The following is a 20026-nucleotide window of genomic DNA, read 5'->3' on the forward strand; positions in this document are numbered from 1 at the left end:
ATTGACGCTTTCGTAATTCTTATTCATCATTTGTTCGGCTTTTGTTAAGGACGGCAATGGGCGCATGGGTCGGGTTTTGCTAAGATAGTAAGTATATCTGTAATAGGTTCTATACGAAGCGGACCAATGTATCGTTTAAACTTGTTCTTGGGGATAGGGTTGTTGTGGAAATATCAATTAATAATAATAATTGAGGTTGTACAAATATGGATATGAGTATTCAATTCATTTTTCTAATATCAAAGTTTTTTTGAGATTGAAGCTAATAAGAAACGTTTTTGGTATTTTTTTGTGATGTGTCTACAATCTTTCTGTTTTTGTGGAACTATCCGCAATCTTAATATCAGGTCTAAACTAAGTAAGTCGTGCTGAGTGAAACAACATTATTTGAAGACAATATATAGCAGCATAAAATCTGAGGTGTTCTGATGTTTTTTACAATGTATATTTTGGAACAGAAATATATAGACATAAAATATTATATTTGTACAATTGTTTTGGCCAATGAATAATAGGCGGAATTATAAAATAGTTGACACGGTCTTATATACATAATGCAATTAACATATGACATGCACCACCAAGAAAATAATAAATGACTACCGTGAATCGGAATTGATTGTCAGTAAAAATAAACGTTGTAAGTCTAATAGTAATTAATTTAGAATAATTTTTTTTTTATCGTTCTTCAAATACGACTTCAAACGCATGCGGACCGTGTACCGCTCCATATATTCCTTCATCAAAGGAAGGTAGCGACTTTTTATCAGGTGGTGACATTTTGTACTTTTGAACAATACTGACCAAAACTAAGAAAATATTTTTCAATGCCAATCGTTTTCCTGGACAAAATCGAGGCCCAGTGGAAAAGGCAATAACTTTGTCACAGTGGACAAAACGGTTGTTGGAGTCAATAAATCTCTCCGGTTTGAAATCATAAGGATTCTTGAAGTATTTTGGGTCGTGGTGAACTGCCCAAATGTTAATGGCTACCTGTAAAAGTAAGTCGACATTATAATTTTTTATAAACTAAAAGTTTTTTTGTAAAATAGTATTACTCATTGGTTCACTACTATTATGGTACGGGGACATACATGGAATCGACGTAGAAATATAAATTCATTCCTGAATGCAAAACTGTTTTTCGAGCATACACGGTTGACGCTAATGATATGTGATTGTCATGCAAAGCTTAAAGTTGTCTAACCACATTAGGAAGGTGTTGAGTTTTAGTGTTAGTAAAATTGGTGCGAACATAAATAATTATTATTATGATTCTATTAATAGTATCTGGTGATTTAAAATTTGAGTATTGACCATTTTAAGCCATTTACCGATATATAGAGTTACGAAACAGGCGGTTTTCTGGTCAGAGGTAATATTTGACATCATAAATAGCGTTGGAGACTAAATTAACTACAACCAGTAACATCGTTGCAATTATAACTTTCGATTCAACATTGCATAATTTTAGAATCATCGCTCTTAGTTGTTTACTTTTTTGTCTTTTTGTGTTTCAGTGTTCACTTCTTTCACTTAATGCTTACCGTACTATCTTTTGGCAGTCGATATCTGCCGAGATTTGTGCTTTCGATAGTTCTTCGTAGTGACAGTGGAATTATGGGACGGAATCTTAAAACCTCTTCTATATAAGCTTCAGTAAACGGCATTTCCTTTCGATGTTCAGTATTGAGTGTGTTTGACCCTGGAACACACAAATGTTTATATGACAAATTTGTGTCTGTTAAAAATATTTGTCAATCTTTGTTCTTTTGAGGTTGTTATGCATAAAAATGTAATAAAAAAAAAAAAAAAAAAATGCTTATTTGTTATGTAACAGTACTGTACGTATAACTGAAATATGCACTCAATTTAGAGTACATCAAAGTAACAATTATACCGCACAAACAAATTGAAAATATTTATTTGCAATTCGATGCAATTCATATATGCAACATCAATACCTATTTAAAAATCCTCTAGTTACAAATATATGGCCATTCATATTATAGCCAATACTGAAATACAATTGAAAACTTGTTGCACTTAGTGAGAAAGGGGTAATTGTGCTTATAGCAGAATCATAATTCTAACTACTGAAAAACTATGCGTGAAAAGCGTTCCTACTCACCGATTACTCCATTTATTTCTCTCCACATTCTATCTTGATATTCAGGACAATGCAAAAGCCCGAGAATGCACCAGCAAATTGCATTTGATGTTGTATCTATACTGGCTCCATAAATTTCATGGGCATTTTGAACCAGTTGTTCTTCCTATTACAAAAAATGAATGTACTATATCACGAATAAATATTCTTTAAGCCAGTCTAATTACACTTTCTGGATTATTCGGGAGTTATTTTATTAATTTTTTCAGAATGAAGAAAATTTTCTCGATTTTAATTTATACTAATTGGAACAAAAAAGTTGTTTACTGAACAGTATAACAAAATTGCAAAAATGCCAGTAGAAATTTCTGGTATATTCAGACACATTTATTTTCTTTGTAATTCTAGGGACATTGTTCCACAAAAGTTGTTACGCATTGGATCAGATTAATTGCGCATATTTGGTGCTTCGTTATAGTCGCAAATACTCCGAAAAGTAACCTAAAAATTAGGTTTTCTGTTTCGAGTAGTGTAACTTCTCTTTGAATTATATTTATGAATACTGTATTCTAATTTTGCATCATTGACGCAAATTCTATTCATAGGAAATGGAGAAAATGTCTCAACCTATAAAATTAATCTTCCAGTATTCATTATGCACGTATCAACTATTAATAAATATATTTTGTCTACGATAAAACATGCGTACGTATCAATCAATCACATGAGCGATGTGTCTGTTTATCTATGTTTTAGGCGAGGACTAATGTATAAAAAAATGTGTTGCAAAAAAATATAATTTTATATGAAGGAATAATATAAAGGAAGTGCGGGCCATGCCTGACAAACAAAAATTCCAGAGATGAAAAATCTACTTGAAGATATTTGTTTTATCGATAATGAGGCGAAAGTTTCCGTTCTTAAGAAATTTGAAGTGTATACCTGACAATTGAGCACATACTTGCGGTGGTCTTAATTAGGAACAACGTAAATAAACTCACTTCAAAATATTCCAGAATTTGACTTAATTAGCACATGTTTAAATCAATTTTTTTTCCAAACAATAGCATCCGTAAAGAAAGAAATGTAAGCATGGCTCGAGTTCGGATTGCGATGAGTGTGCTTTTCGGCCGCATATTCAAATTAACAATAAATTTCGATACGGTACGATTTGATCGTGCATGAGGGACTATTCAAACGACTTTAAGCGAAAAGAGCTATGCTCAACTATCCGACATTCGCTGAGCACGAGATCCGCTGATTTGCGTTCGCGAACCGCCACAAGGTGCGCAAATTGCCATGGTGTCATAGCACACAAAAAAATCGAATCGCACAGAACTCACAGAAATATTTGAAATAAATAAAAGTAATACCCTTCGAGCAAAAATACAATCCTTAACCACTAAAAATTTCAAAGCAATTGGTCCAGTAATTAAAGAAAAAAGCGAACCTTTCATAACGACAGGAAGAAAAATTGTAACATAGAGAACAAGAACAACATAATAACAGAACGATTCATAGGTCCACTCTGTGTTCAATAATACCACATGGAATTAAAGAAAGTAAAGGATGACACGATATTTCCTATAATATGAAATTTACTTCACAATAAAATCGAAAGAAAATAATTCTTGTAAATAATACCAAAATACGATCTCATTTCTTGAAATATTAAAATACATTGTTCTGTCTGATGGAAACTTTCATAGGCCAGATAGAGACAACACGTTTTCGAGATATTTCGTAATGTTGCAACGAAAACAAGGGCTGCTGAACAATTTTAAGTGACAAGCGGAATATCTATTGCGTCTCGAAGTAAATTCATAATTTTTGATGCGAAGGGTCGTTAGAATTATATAATGAAGCCCATTACCTACGCTTTAATTTATTGAGTGTGATCTTCCTTGATTTATTCGTTATCTCAACCACGTACTTCAATTAGGCCTCTATTTCGGTCGATTTATTTTCGTTTATTTCTTCGCAAAATATCGTCAAATAGGGAACGTCTTCTATAAACGAAATCGCCGTAAAAACGCGTTACAATGACGATTACGTTCCCCCGTAATGGTTCAACTCTGCAAGTGCGTCTATATTTGATTACAAGCACATAGCTTTAGGCAAAGGGAAAGTTTGAATAAACATCCTCAGGAAATCGAAAGTAGAATTAATGCGGTTTTACTTCTTTGCAATGATTTTGTTTTCCAAAAACGCAATGGTAGAACAGTTACACTATTTAAAACGAGGTAAATGCTTCCTACTTACATTGAATAATTCTGTTTGATTTTCGCTTTGCATTTTATCGAGAAATTTGTCGATATAATTTGAATACGTTCCACGAATTTCTGGCTGTTTTTTTCTTTCTTCTTTTTTCCGACGTATCGATGCTAGCATTCAATATAATTCATTTTTATATAATATTTTGTATCATAAGACATAAAATACACAGAAAATTAGGACACCTGACCACGCAAAAAATAATAATGTCATGTATCTTAGTGCTACGGCTTGTGATTGAATGGCTGCAGAAGGTAAAATTCTGTCATCATAAGGTGAGTTATGAGTATAGTACAATAAAACTCGCATTGATGTACCCGCACTAAGATAGGGAATTGAAGTGCCAGTTATCACTAAAGTACAGTTTTAAAACTTTTAAATGCAAATAAAAGTACTTACTTTCTTCGTAGTGGAAATTAGCCAGAAATTTTTTATAACGTCCGTTGAGTGGAGGAAGAAATCGAGCCCAGTACGCAAAAGTAACCAGAGGAATAAACGGATCATTTCCACTGAGAAAAAAATATTTAAAAATAAATATACAATAAGAACAACAGGATTTATGGAAATTTAGCATAATCTTATTTATTCTACAATAAATTATCGAATATGGCCGAAATGTTCGTTTCTATAGGGTAAATTAGTGCGTTTAAATAGTATTTCGTGGAATATTATTACTCCCCATAATGCGAGTAAGGTTACTCAGCAACGGACTCAAAATAAAAATTATTACCCGACACAAATTTATTATTGTTTCCGGTTTTGAAAGCCACGGCATTTTTGTTGAAGCGCCACATGTGGAATAAAACAAAAGTACCATAGTTTTAGTACAAAAAAGGTAAAAACCAATCTGTTTATTAGCTAACACGTGTGTAATAAAAATCTAATTCATATTCCTAAGCTTATAAATATTTTGAACATCATTGGCTCGAACTTAGAATATGGTAATGGGATTGCAAAATTTACAATATTTACCATAAGAAGCACTTACTTTTGCTTTGTGCACTTGTATATAGCATTGAATTCTGGGTCATCGTAAGAAGATCTTTCTCCATATACCAGACAGAAAGCGGCATTTGCAATGGCTTTGTGTATGAGATCCTGTTATTTTGAAAATAAAATTAATAACATATTTCATTTGTATGTTGTTTATCAAATCAAATCTATGTTTCGTTGTTTCCGTTCGTATTATGTATTTATTATTGAGTGAATGAAAAATGATTTTTGGCAAAGGAACGTAATTCAACTGAGATGTGATTTTGGGATCTTAGCGCGAAAGAGGCATCCGGTGCATAGCCACATCTCTTGTACTTTGAGCATTTCAACCTTTTTGACATTGAAGTTACGTATATGTATCACACACTTAATTAGCATGTCCTAACACACGCCTTAATCAACAGGTTCTACTAAACACGATAATTCATTTTAGTTTACGAACCTCGCAATTTACTTGCTTGTTTTTCTTTTCTTTTATGAATTGAAACATGTGGTCGATTTCTTCTTTTATAACAGAGGTCCCGGATGTCATTCTGAATCTGAATGTAATATTTTAACATACAATGAACAGTAATTTTTTGGGCTTTCTAGAAACTAATATTTGAAGATTATATTATATTTGGTAATGGATTCAATTTGTGGCGATGTTTGTAAGTTATAATAGGATAAATCAAGTTACGTATTTATTTTCAATACCCCCGGAAAAAAAGAAGTGAAAACTTAATACTACTCAACAACCCCCCTCATCTAATATAATTTAGTAGCGATTGTTATTTTTTAATTTCATATAACTTCTTCGCTTTGCCCAATAATTGAGCTCTACTTCGTCTACAACATTTATTCTTTTTGTTCAAATATTTATTGCATTGCAAACTCAAATGATATAAGCTAAAACGCAACTGCTATGATATATTTGTGAAAAGTTGGCCACACAAGGTATATATACAATTATCGGACACTCACTCATTGATGGCGTTGATTCCGAAATTTCTGAAAACACTATGTTTCAATCCATCAACAAAAGCAAACCCATTTCCATTACATAGTTCTTCAAAAAATCTGCTTTTTGGTCGACCGGAGAATATTTTGTATTGCTTCACAAGAGCCTGAATTGTAATATATTGAAATTTTACTTTTTGTAGTGAAGCTAAAAATAAATATCTATTAATCGCTATAAGAATATTTACTCACGAACTTAACCAGCCTAAAATGAGTGCAAACTTATTCATGCTATTCATGGAGGGATCATGGGTTTAGCAATCCGCCACCTTGCCTAACAGCAGTTTCATTCAACGGTCACCACATGTCTAATGAAAGCTACACAAATATGAAAAGTAAGCCGTGTGGCAACGTTGCTGTAGCATCCTACCTCTGAGCCGCTACTGGTATAAACATTTTCCAAAACGAGGGTACGAAACGTCATTAAAATGCCCAACTTGACGGCTCACACTGATATTTCACAAAGGCAACATATATAATTGAATTTCATTGACTTACCTCTTTAATTAGGTCATAATCATTCACGACGATAACTTCTTTTGTAGCAATTTTTATGGAAAATATAGATCCATACTCTTCTACCAATTTTTTGAAAGTTATGAACTGATCTTCATGGAAAAATGGAAGGTATCCAAGTATAGGTAACCCCCATGGTCCAGGAGGATGATCTTTTTTTCGTTTGCGATAGTCAAGAAATAAAAATATTACTGCAATCACGATGAGCGATATTGTGAAGTACATATTGAATATGTAACATGCGAACTTGTAAATATATTACAGAATTAAATAGTACGTATATACTGTAATTAAAATAATTTTTTTGTTATAAAAATTACAATGGTAAATAAATTTGTGGAAAGAAAAATTCCCCTAAAAATACGGGTATATGGGAAAATATTTTATGTCGTGATATTATTCCTTCATACTGCTCATATGATCCAAAATAACTTGCCCCCTTTCAACTATTAAAACACTGTATACATCATTGCATTCTCTGTGCGCCTGTGCCGACTGTTGTTTCCGATGTAAAAGTAGTTTAGAAGATGCTCTGATTTTAGTCAATTCTTTCTCCATATCAAAAACGTGCCTGTACATCACGCTATTTAGGTAACAGATCAATGAAAACTTAGCCTTTTCTAATATATACCGTATTATCCAACTTATATATTGAGCTATCTATTTAAAAATAAATTTAATCACCTTTGAGGATATGCTTTACATGTTGTACAAAACCAAAATTGCTTCACCAGGATATGTTGTCACTGTTATTACATTATTATATTTCCTACTAACTTGTGTATTTGTGTAAAATACTTGACGAAATTATAATAGATATTTGATTATATATATATTATTCACTATTACACTCAATCAAGTCATTTGAAGTTATTTTTACTAATTCATAATTATACATTCTACTTAACACTTCTACCGCGTATTTTCCGGTTGAGATAGAAGGAAATGAGTTTTTAATCTAATCTTAGCTACACATGGACCATGCGTTGTTGAAGATTGCTTTTCAGGGACTTCAAAGTAAGTATGTACATTTTTCTCCATTCAAAGTAATATCTTGCCAACTGCGGAGTACGGAAGAGATTGGGTTGTTGAATTTTCAATAGGAATTCGGAACGTCATAAAGTAAAATGTCGCGCAATCTTCTTGTATTACTCTGTCGCAAGCCTTCTCTTTTTGCTGCTCGGCGAACACCCAAACAAAATCATTTCATCTTAGATTCGAACATATATTAACTGAGCATTGCTAATTATCAACAGTACCTCAGATAGTTTTGTTATTACCACCTTTCAAAAATCGTATTTATTCTCGATCTAAAAATCTATCCCTTAGGAAGAAGTAGCATTATACTCCTAATAAAATCGGTCAATTTCTTGACCTTGTTTTTACTATCCATCTTTTCTTTCCATATTCAGTTTTACAGTAATTGAATAGGTACTAGCTTCGTGTGCCAGTAACTTCTCTGACACCAAACCACATATCGTCAGAAACATAATTAAAGATGGCGGTACAAATTATTCATGTTACCTAGAAGTAGTTTATATTTGAAAGTAATATCTTAATTAAGCCATAATAAAATGATTTAAGGTTTATATTCAATTACAAGTTTCGTCATTTTGACCAATTCGTTCTTGTTTGTTTCTTTGTACATTTCTTCTTAAGTATTTATCTGCCATTTTTCTTTCTAACAGGTACGCATCATGCGTGGCGTGTATATCAATATCGCGCTACGTCTATAAATAATGCTTAGTATATCCTCAATTGGGACAGGAAATTATTTAAAGTGACACGTATTGACGTCCTGACACGAAATTTGAATTGTGTGGCGATATATTAAGAAATGTCTGCAATCAATCAGACAGAAAGTTGATGCTCGTAAATAAACAAAAAAGTATTCGTAGAAAATCCAGTGTTTCAAATAAATCAAGACAAAAGAATGGTAATACTAACAAACGCACGCGTTAAAGTCAGAAAGAGATTCATTTTACTGGACGTCTCAGTGGGATAATATTAATCAAATTGGTTGGTATATAAAAATTTTATGTGAATCGTGTTTTTTATAGTATAAGCAGGGATCATTTTGATCCAAATGAGTAAATTACCATACCTGTCAATCGTCGGGAAAATATATAAGCCATACTCGTAGATTGGCCACCATCAATCGCGATCTACCAGCTTTTGCCCAGCTAAGCATATACACTCGAGATCGGCGTGCGGAGATCTGATAATTTCGCTTTAGACCTAAAATTTGCACTTATACAATTAACGACATTTTGTTATTCAACTGATGCACTATTCCCCAGATTACTCAGTATAGCAATATAATTTTTAATATTGGCAGAATACCTTAAATAAACTCACGAAGTTCATGTGGAAGTAGTTTGAGAATTGAATTTTCTCGGTCGGAATTACCATCATCCTGACTTGAATGGTATTTGGTGTTTGAAATTTTGTCGAACTTTGACAACAACAAAAAATCACATTCGTACCCGTCACTGTTACTTAGCAAAAAGATGCTTGGCACTCGTCCTTCCTATATCATAATGAAACTTTTGTAAAACTGATTAAGAGATTTTTGATAGTTTATTCTTGGTCAAATTTAAGGCATACCCCTGTAAAAGTTTTGGAATTTGTACTGATTTTATGCCGTAAATACTCCCATTTCACGAAAATATAGACATATCTAACATTTTCTATCTCGCATCCCACATATCGGTTTGCTTTAAAGCAGGGGTGTGCAACCTTTTTCGCAGGCGGGCCAGATATCAAAAACTAGGTAAAAGCGCGGGCCGCACCTTCATTTTACATATCGTCACGCTAATAACCGATTGCGTAAGTCATTTTTGGCGATTTTGAGTTTTTTCTATAAAATAGGTATTTATGTAATGCTGCGCACCTGTCTGTTAACTCAGATTTTATTTTAAGAATTCCGAAACCCATAAAAATGGAGATTGAGTATGACATTCACATTTGTGGAATTGTTTCGTCATAATGAATTATCATTGTTAACGCAGGACTATTGTGACGTCACAAAAGCAAAATAACCTCGGCGAAGTATTTTCGAGTTTTTGCATCTCGGATTCTAGCTTAGCGCGTATTAATTTGAATTTGTACTACAGTATAGGAAGACGTGCACTTGTGATATTCACTGTCCGAGTCCAATTCACCTTGGTGGGCTTTTATATTGGGTGCATTGCTGTTTTATTCTTTATATTTAATCTTAGTTTTATTTCGGTGGGTGTGCAGAACGTGTTATATTGATGAAATATATATTTTTAAACATAAAAAATAATGTAATTGAAACTGATTAGCTATTTTGGGGATTGTAGAAACTAAGAATTACATTCGTTTTTGGAATGTTTAGTTTTCAGGATTGGTGCATATAGTAAAGTTGCAAAATTGCGTATGTCCCCAAGTCATAGACACATGTCTGCCTAAGTCACAGTGCGCCATTATGACGTCACTTAACTGCGTCATACAAATTAAATTAAATCCGGCTACGGTCAAAAAATTATGGCAAATTATTGACTCTCAATGGCATAACAATATCATTAGGAAGTTTTTTACGTTTTTCTCAAAATTGCTAAAAATGACTTACGCAATTCGGTTATTAGCGTGACCATATGCTTTCTATTAGTTGCAATCAATGTTCCCTCTAAGTTTTTGTCGAATGTGTGCGCAGAAATTTTGGTGTGTGCGCACTTTTTGGGAAATGACTAATATTTGTGCAAAAACCAATGAAGAAATTTTGGCGTTTTAACCGGGTAATAGGTGGGCCAACAACAAACTTTCTCAACCTGCCAACCGAGAACATTGTTGCATTACATCGAAATACGTCTGTGCGCAGTAAATCTATGCGTGTGCGCAGCCTCTGAAAGCTGTGTGCGCGCGCACACGCGCACACCTTAGAGGGAACACTGGTTGCAATAGTGTCTTTTTTATTGATCTTATGGCATTATTAGGGGTCCTTGCAGAAACGATCAGTTAAAACGCATAAATTTTCGAAAACTGCTATTCAGATGTATCGCCGCAACGAATTTTAACGAATTCAGTGTAAGAAATTTGCTGCTGGATTTTTTTCCACGACTACTTTTATCCAAATTTGCGTTAATGGAAGTGCTTTAGCAATTCGATATTCATTTTCAAAGTCTTAGTCTTTCAGGCGGTTTTAGGACGCTCATTTTAGAAAAAAAATTGTTGAGCTGATAAGTGTCATATTCCAAGCCATGACTCGTTTCAAATGTAAAAAGTTATCTTGGTTGAGATGTTTTTGGTAAAAATCGTCAAGATTCATTTCCAAATAATATGCTGTCAAATGTTATTCTAGATTAGATTTAGACAAAATCATCTGATATGTTGGAACTAAAACTTATTTAGCTTTTGTATCTCTCAATATGAAATTTCTTTCCAATTGCCTAATCTTTAATTGCTCGTTCTTACTATAATTCATTAGTGTCTGCTTCGCATTTTTCTCAAATTTATCGGTGTACATCAAGTGACAGCTTTGTGAATCGCGTTGTTCGTTTTGGTGTTAGGACATTGTAACCTCATAAGTATAGATCAGCGTTTCCCAAACTGTGTTCCGCGAGCGTATTCGAAGTGTTCCGTGGAAAAGAAATTGGAAATACGTTTAAAATGTCGCCATGGCGATCTATGGCACGTGAAGTTGTCGCCCAACTGACTGTTCGATATCGCGTCACCGCCGGCCTAAAGTGGACTAACTAGGGTGGGGTAGTGCGGTTTTCGTGAACCGTCGGCCTAGCTTGTTGACTGTTAAGTTCATTATCAAGTTTACAACAATGCTTTTGATTTTTCTATAGGCAAACAAGTAGGTGTAAACTAAAGAATGAAAGCAACAGGTCAACTCTTCTTTCTCCATCTCTGCTTGGTTTTACTTTGAAATGGTGAAAATGAGAGAATCAATACATTTTCAAATATATATACAAAATATTAAAACCGATATCCAATTACTTATAAGTAACACATTTTTATGCAAAATAACTGCAAAACATAGATCATCAATCATTAAAAACGAGTAGTCGAGATTTATTGCTATCAACTAAGTAAAAACAAAATTTGCGTTATGAACTAGGTCTTATTTTAAGGGGAGGGCTTATATTAAAATCATTTTTAAAATGCAGGCTAGGTCTTGTTTTCCAGGGTAGGTCTCATTTTCGGGGAAACACGGTAAAAGCTGGGCTAAATTTAATACGAAGTTGATTTGAAACCGAGTACTTATCGAGTCAAATATTTGTACCCAACAAAAGTTTACATATAAAGTGTAACATTCTATCAGGTTTTCCCTTAAGGATTTCCCTGCCGTTTGAATGCAGTGTCGTAAAGAGGCTTTGTGGCGCATGTGGTTAGGGCATCTAACACTCGTAAATGCTGGGCTAAATTTAATTCGAAGTTGATTCGGAACCGCTAACTTTACCGAGTTAAATATTTGTACCCAACAAAAGTTTACATATAAGAATATTGCTACATTAATATGAAAAATGAGGTCTAAAGCAAAGCGAATTGACATTATAGACAAAAACCTGAAACTGATAAAAGGGGTATTACACATTCAAAAATCTTTCTCGTTCGGGCGCTCCGGAAGTATTCGTACTAAGATGACGCACAGCCTGAACAACCCTGAGCTGGTACTCATACTATGTTCAGGTTGTGTACCATCTTGGTAGGAATACTTCAGGAGCACCCTCGTTTGGACATCTTTTTATTAGTACATAATACAAGGCATTATCTGAACGCGATAAATTACAGTTTTGAATCGGAAGATTTTATTTTAACCACACAGAATGCTCCAATACCTGTTCTACCATCCCTCAGGCTATGATAAGACTTTGACAAACAAGCAGAATAATTTAATATAGAATTTATTAAAACTTTGTCAGAACCGTGAGGTTTGAATGCTTTTAGATTAATTTTTATTTTTCGAAGATAACACAAACTGTGGTATAGAATAACCAAATAATTCATAATCTCTAGAATAAATATTGAACAGTTTCATCAATTTGTCCTTTGGAAGGCTTTCCAAGTACTCCTGATATTCCGTTTTCCATTTGTGTTTCAGCAACGGTATTTTTTCATCTGATTTAACTGTAAAAGAAAAATCGAACCCAAATGAGGCACAGAAAAAAGAAAGAAAATAGTTTTCGAATATTTTAGAAAACTAAAAATTTTCATTTCTAAATGAAGGGTATGATGAGTGGTTCAAATATTATGCATGGCACTTCCATATTGTATCCTGTAACATTTCGTCTTGTTTTTGTGATACGAATTATTTGAACAACTAAATATATCCGTTTTCATTCTTGCTAAAGTACCCTTGCAGTCAGTACGGACCCACTTATCTAAAATATCTGTATTTTGGAACTATCTTCTCTAATCCAAAGGAAGGTATGAATTACAAATGAAATGGAAAATTATCACAATGCATATCATATTAATTATATCTTCTTCAGGCGGAAATGATATAAAAAAGATACAGGCTTATTCTTGCCAATCACGAGCAGTAAAGATATTGCGCCAAATCTGAGAAAGAAAAAAATAGGGAATTCCAACAAGTAACTTTCTCACTTGAAGTTAAAAGATGGCTGTCGATCCCTGTTATTTTAGACACATATTTCGCATCTTGTGACATCGTCTCCAGCTTGACAATATAGTTATATTGCAATCGACATGGATCACATATGCTTTCATATAAATCCCAGTGAGTGTCGTAAGTGGTTGAAGGTTTATTTATAATTGAATCAACAAATTCTTCGAATGTTGCATGACTACCTGTAGAAAACAGTTTTCTAAAAAAATGATTATGGTTTGTGATGGTTATCGTGGGATTATTCACAAAGACATACAGACAAACAACTGTTTGAACTACACCTTGTATCAAATGGTGTTGGAGCGATGGTGACCTAATTTTTCCTGTCCGACCTGGGGGCATCGCCAGGGGAAATGAGTAAAATAAAACTATTTCAAATCGTTTGAATGTCATGTACTGAAAAAAGTAAAATAACCGATATCATTATTACTCGAATTAGGTTATATTCAAAAATAATGATTTGAATGATTAACTAATAACTCGAATAAATGAGACATACACTTACCAGTTCCATTGTGCATGGAAAGGGCTATTCTAGCATATTTTTTTCTACCGTGAACTATCTTATCAAGATATGCTGAAACGATACGTTCAAGTGGCTCTCGGACAACAATGATTCGGTAATATTCATTCAGTCGCTTGTTTATTTCTGCTCTAGTCCGTGTCGAATTATTTTTGAAGTGTAGCCACAAATATCTAAAATTTCGAATATATATACTATATAACTCCCCAGAGGCGGCATGGTTCATTCGAAGCTACTTCCATTCAAAATTGTCTTTTCCCCTCTCTTCTATCTATTCAATCGAAGTTATTATTGCATACCTTTTTTTCATTCCTAATTTGAAAGCATCTTCTTGTGCGATCTCCTCCGGCGAAGACGCATTTACGACACCATCTGAAATAAGTAAAGCTTTTCTCCAACTTGTACTTCCACTCTTTGGGATCGTACATGCAATCAGCTGTTGTTGATACATGAAATACAGTTTTTGACATGAATATAGCCTTGGGTGTAGTTTGAGGACGCAACGAGTTGAATAAATTTTATTTTTTCAAGGAGACATATTAAGAAAAACGCGTGTATAGTTGTCAAGTAATATGAGGAATGGGAGGGAAGGTGTATTCAATTTATGTAACGCATTCTACAGTATATGTGATGGATGTTAGTCTTTATTCTATGACGTCGAAATTCATTGTTGAAACGTTTGCCAACAGAGGGTGTAAAACAATTTGGAAAAACTGAACAAACAGAAAATCTATATTTTTTTTTGAATATAAAACAATTACAAATATGAACAACGATATTGTCGCAATTATATATTCTTAGAAAATAGGAGTACCGCTGGTGGATACATCCATGGGTGCAATACTTTTATGAATTCCTTTTTTTTCTATGAAGTCAGCAACCGCGACTTTCCTCAACTAAAGACAACGTTCGCTCAATATGCCAATTTTATCAGCCAGTTTTATAATACTGTATCGATTTGCCCACGAAATACTGAAACAAATAAAACCTTTTATCAGTGATAAAATCATCTCACATAACGATTTTCGACAAAATTGGTCAAATCAAGATTGGCTAAAGAAGTTGATCGGACGATATCTATTTTAACTATGTTTACCATATATACCTTATGTTTATCAGAGTAATAGAGTTTTGGTTTACAAAGTGGGGGCAGAGAGTCCCATGTTCCGGACTTGATTGTTCCATTGTAAAACCTGGATCCACAGCGTTTTCTCAAATTTTCGTTCCTACTTTTTGCCAACTCCTCCATATTTCTTTTTGGTGAATATGCCACTTTGGCAGCGCCACCAACAAAATGGTATTTTCTTGTTTCACCACGATTCGTTAAATATGACGACGTTACCTTAATAAAATAGTCAAAATTTGACCCCATTCAAGTCATAGTTATACAGAGCTACACATGTCTTTGAAAATTTGCCTAAAAATCTAATATAAAGTATCAGACTGCATTTAGTAGAATTACAAATAAATCTACGCCATTCAGAGGTATATTTGACTTGTTGCATGAATAGTGTGAGAAGTTTTTGTCGCAAGAAAAATAGCAAGTTATCCTTCGAAACAATAATTGACGCATTGCATTTTCTTATCTATTATAAATAGACGATACTTTGGTGAACGCGATAATGTATTGACGCTCTGGCTTATCTAAGTCTACATCGCAAATTAAAATATCTCTTTTTCAACTATGTTCAGTCTATGGTCTATACTTCAGTGAGCGATAAATTGATTTGGCTTCATCAAACCTGCGAGATGCTGGTTCATCAAAACCAAGTGTTTTTCATATCTGTCTGCCTATTTAGAATCTGATTCGAAACAAAAGTATAAAATCCTAATAAAATTATTTGACCCACGTTTATATATATAAAGAAACCTAACAACAGGACGAAACAGGTGATCGTGCACTTGTTCAGGTGTGACAAATCCATGATTATATTTGGAGACTGCATACTCCACAAAACGTACCAATTACGTTCAAAACATATTTATCATTCCATAAAATTTTTAGTCCATTTTCTTCTATGCCTCAAGCTCATATAACTCGAACAAAAGATTGAACTTGAAAGTTAAAACCTTAGCGACCTCGAAAACGAACGAATTGAAGTAGTCGTTAATTTTTGTTTGTATGTGAATGTGAAGTGATTAGGCCTCGGGGGTATATACATACAACTGGCGACGTTTGGTGACTTATATAGACGATTAACTTTGCTGGAATAAACCTAAGATTAAATATGACTACAACCTTGTGGTTTTTATCTGAGAAAGCTGGAACGGAAACTATTTTTGAGCGTTTTGATCTCATTCAATTATAATATTGGTCGGATGGTGTTGATGACAGTGACTGCTCTTTGATAGACTTCTACTCTGATCATTTCGATTCATTTCAAAGCATTGCAGGAAATTTAAATAAGGGTTTAGTCCCCAAATCGTGGCACTTTGGTGTTCCCACATACCTTATTTGCCTCATATGAATATTCTAATCTGGGCTAAAGCCGCTAGGCCTCCGTTACGGCCTTTTTGATGTGCTGGCCGCTGAGTACTGACTTGATAAAGCTGATGACTTATAAATGTCCAAATGCTGCAAAAACCCAGCTTAGTTATATGGTTGCCAGTTCATGGCGGGTATGCGTGGTGGGAAGAAGCTGTCAGCGATCCTATCGCAATTTATCATCTCCCACGGGATCCGAACCTGCGAACCCACGCGGGATAATCGTAGATGCGACGTTAAGCGTATTCTTAACGCTTAGCATGATCCGCCACTCAGCATGGCCGCGGTTACCTAAAGTGTCCTCGGACATAGCTACTTTGTACATTAAAATACGTATTCTCACCCACCCACAGAACGAATTATAAAAGGTAGTTTTGCGGGAAACAAAGATAACGGCCTAACAGACCTTAGTCATTCAAAATCATCCTACGCGCAAAAATAAGAGACATGAACAAAACAATTCCAACATTGGCTCTTATGGGGAATGTGATCACCAGAGCAGAAATTTGTTATTTTCTATTTATCTTTTGTTGTAAACGTGGGCAGTTTTATATATAGAGTGTTTTCTAGATATTCTTCAATATTTTCATGACGATAAACATGGTCAAAGTTTTTGATAATCGCACATTAAAATTTTATTGGGCGTGGCGTTTCCGCTGGCGTCTCTCCTAGACCATGACATTCTTCCAGCCTGTGAAATATGCGCGCTAACTGCGGCGCTAATGTACCAGGGTACGGTACCGGTACTGGAAGCGTTTAACATTGGCAGTCTATAATCTATACCGATACCATTTCACTCGCGTTTGTTTACTGGTTTTACGCAGTTATAAGTGTACAGCTAGCAACCATTTACTGAAGGCATGCTAACGGCAGTCATGTTATTCAAACTGTCGGTATGGGCCCCAGCGGGGTCGTTTTCAAACGGCCTGGTGTTATTAAATTCCGTCTTCAGTTCTTCAATCTTTATAGTTCTGTATGTGAGAAGATAACATTAATGATAACTAGACCTAATTAAATTTTTATAAATCATTTACTTGTATTGTAGGCTTGTTCTTGGTTCCTTCTGTTCTTCATTTCTACAATATACATAGTTCTGAATCTGAGAAGCTAAGATAGCATTAAATCTTTCCACTGTGGATTATATATTGTCCCCATTGATTATCAGCTGTGAAAACTTTTTAGGCGAGTTTATTTTTATAGTATGTTAAGTGATTTTTATAAACTTTTCATTTACTAAAACTGTATTTTTCTTTCTGTTTACTGCGATTTCAGGTTGTAGATATCGGTCACTAGTTGGCCGATATATCAATATCGGTCGAGCTCTACTCTGATCCCTGTCTCTTTGAAAGCTGGGCAACTGGTGAACTGTATCTGAGGAGGGGGCCTGCACTCTCGTCAGCTGGAGCGCTGTTGTTGTTAAAGGTCCACGAGCGATGTATTGCTCTGTCGGCCGGTGTTGCACCTAAGGCAAGTTGGTCAACATAGTTGGCGGTTCAAACTGATGGTCAGTTTAAAATAGCGAAGATCGCACTAAATCTACACTTTTTGTATCTGTCTAACTTTAGTATGACATGCCCCAAACCTCTATATGTGATATACCTATATTTCAATGGAATACATGTGGCATCAGTATGAACGCAACGCTAATGTTGGTTCCGATTTATTCCTAATTTGCTTAGATCATTTTGTCGAACAGCCTGCCACCAACATTTATTCCTGTTAGTTGTGCAAATTTGACATCAATCGGGTGCGCACAACTTCCAGGATTATTACCTGAGAGTTCAATTTTACTGGAGACATCATTGAATATTTTGCTAATTTCGTTTAAAAAATTAGCTTACATAACTATTGAATGTTTCACAATGTCAATTCAATTCACTAAACGTTCACGAAATATAACATAACATAACTTTTTAAATTTTATGTAGTAAATACATGCACGTGGTTTCACCAGGTGTTTTACTCGTTTAGATGAAGAAATCGAGCAATCGCGCTTTTACTTTTAGAGGCCATTTTGAAATAGATTAAACGTTGTTCCCTATAGTCGTAAGTATTATTTAATTTGCGAGGTGGGGCTTTATTGCTTCGGGATAGTAGGAGCGAATTTCGAAATTTTGTTTAGGTTATATGTTATCAGTGCTTCTCAACCTTTTCCAGTTCGCGAACCACTTTTATTGCGATTTTGTTGTGTGACCCACAAGGAGGTGTCGATATATAAGAAAAAAAAAACAATGTATCCTCATGCAATTTACTATTAATGCAAAACTTGGCTTGCGTATTGGATATTATTCAAGACTTGATAAAATACACACGCAACGTAGCATTAACACTCAACACATTGTGCGTTTGGCTCAAAGTCATTTCCTGCCCTAATGAAACCGAATTTGATGTAATCAGAGTCATATTTCCTCACTAAAACTTTTCGAGCTTTCCTTCTTTCACTTTTTACTTCGCTACCTTTTCTTTTTAAAAAATTATTCATTTTCTGGCAATACGTAACAATTTTTTATAATTGTTACGTAATCATAATGTCACAACTTTCACGATCTAATCGAAAACTGTATGTAACGTTTGAAGTACTTTGCGACCCACCCTGAATGGCTTCGCGGCCCACTGTTTATGAAGCACTGTGTTATACGATAATACAGAATATGCGAACCAATGCTTTACGCCAGTATGGACGTATATTAATGGATCCTGCCACAATCCCTCACCCCGAATACAACACACAAGTCCTTAGTGACAAACAATATTAAATGTAAACAACAACTCTTAAGACATTTTAACAAGGAATGATTAGAAAGAGCATACCGCGCTCGAAGAGCGCGACGGGAAAAAAGGTTACACGCATGAGCGAGTTGATCAGAGTGTTACATGTAATAATGTGAGGGAAACATAATTAAACTAGCGTTGTGAAAAAAAAGGCTTATCTATATGCGCGTTGTGGTTCTTTTTACGATATCTTAAATTGTAATCAAACAGAATTATTTAATGATTACATGGAATTCTAATTAATTATATAAACGCAGGAGAAACGATTGGATCTTGTTGTCTCAGGTGTTTCTCCGACCGAAAGCAAGTTTCTGATGTCAACAGCTAATCACGGTCTATTGGTGGGTAATAGCGTGGTTTTCATTGAGATATTTTTGTCGGCGAGTTCAAGCCATTCTCGACTTTTTGCATTAAGCAACAATGATTCGACTTGATTAAGGACGTAATGCTTGAAATTTCCATTGCTACTCGGCTCGATATTCAGGCGTGATGCTTTACTCAAGGTTTACCGACATATTTTACTTACAGAGCTGTTTCTTTAAGAAAGCTGTTTCTTTTCTATAAGAAAAGTAAATATCGCACTATTGCGAATTATTTGAATATAAAAGATCATGCCTTTTTAGTATTTAACTGTAGTCGTATAGACCTTTTGGGCCAGAACTTCACTCGGACGTTGTGAATTTGTACTACGCTTCTGTCTCAAATATAAGATTTAGTTTTTAGATGACCAAGGTATATTCATCTTTTTTTCAC

The 20026-nt window shown here is 34.4% G+C and overlaps 2 protein-coding genes across 5 annotated transcripts; both read right to left on the reverse strand.

Annotated features, from left to right (window-relative positions):
• Nucleotides 1-139: 139 nt before the first annotated feature.
• LOC120328462 (cytochrome P450 2F2-like) lies at nt 140-7279 on the reverse strand. Its single transcript, XM_039394954.2, has 9 exons — nt 6875-7279; nt 6341-6483; nt 5820-5916; nt 5373-5482; nt 4784-4893; nt 4373-4494; nt 2132-2276; nt 1548-1705; nt 140-993 (listed from the first exon to the last, which is right to left on the reverse strand). Exons 1-9 carry the CDS (start codon nt 7115-7117, stop codon nt 679-681), a joined length of 1443 nt encoding a protein of 480 aa, XP_039250888.2. The 5' UTR covers nt 7118-7279; the 3' UTR covers nt 140-678.
• A 4465-nt stretch (nt 7280-11744) lies between these two features.
• On the reverse strand, nt 11745-19915 carry LOC120327749 (carbohydrate sulfotransferase 10-like). 4 transcript variants are annotated; one of them, XM_078114435.1, is made up of 6 exons: nt 17536-19915; nt 15122-15358; nt 14316-14452; nt 13999-14189; nt 13472-13675; nt 11747-12991 (listed from the first exon to the last, which is right to left on the reverse strand). In XM_078114435.1, the coding sequence occupies exons 2-6, from the start codon at nt 15263-15265 to the stop codon at nt 12813-12815; spliced, it is 855 nt and encodes a 284-aa protein (XP_077970561.1). In that variant the 5' UTR covers nt 15266-15358; nt 17536-19915; the 3' UTR covers nt 11747-12812. The 4 variants fall into 4 exon arrangements, with proteins under 4 accessions (XP_039250040.1, XP_077970561.1, XP_039250038.1 ...); XM_039394104.2 differs by lacking the exon at nt 17536-19915 and adding an exon at nt 15979-17385; XM_039394103.2 differs by lacking the exon at nt 17536-19915 and adding an exon at nt 15867-17388 and having other exon boundaries at nt 11748-12991.
• Between the last annotated feature and the right edge of the window lie 111 nt (nt 19916-20026).

This window comes from Styela clava, chromosome 7 (assembly GCF_964204865.1).
Source record: "Styela clava chromosome 7, kaStyClav1.hap1.2, whole genome shotgun sequence".
NCBI lineage: Eukaryota > Metazoa > Chordata > Ascidiacea > Stolidobranchia > Styelidae > Styela > Styela clava.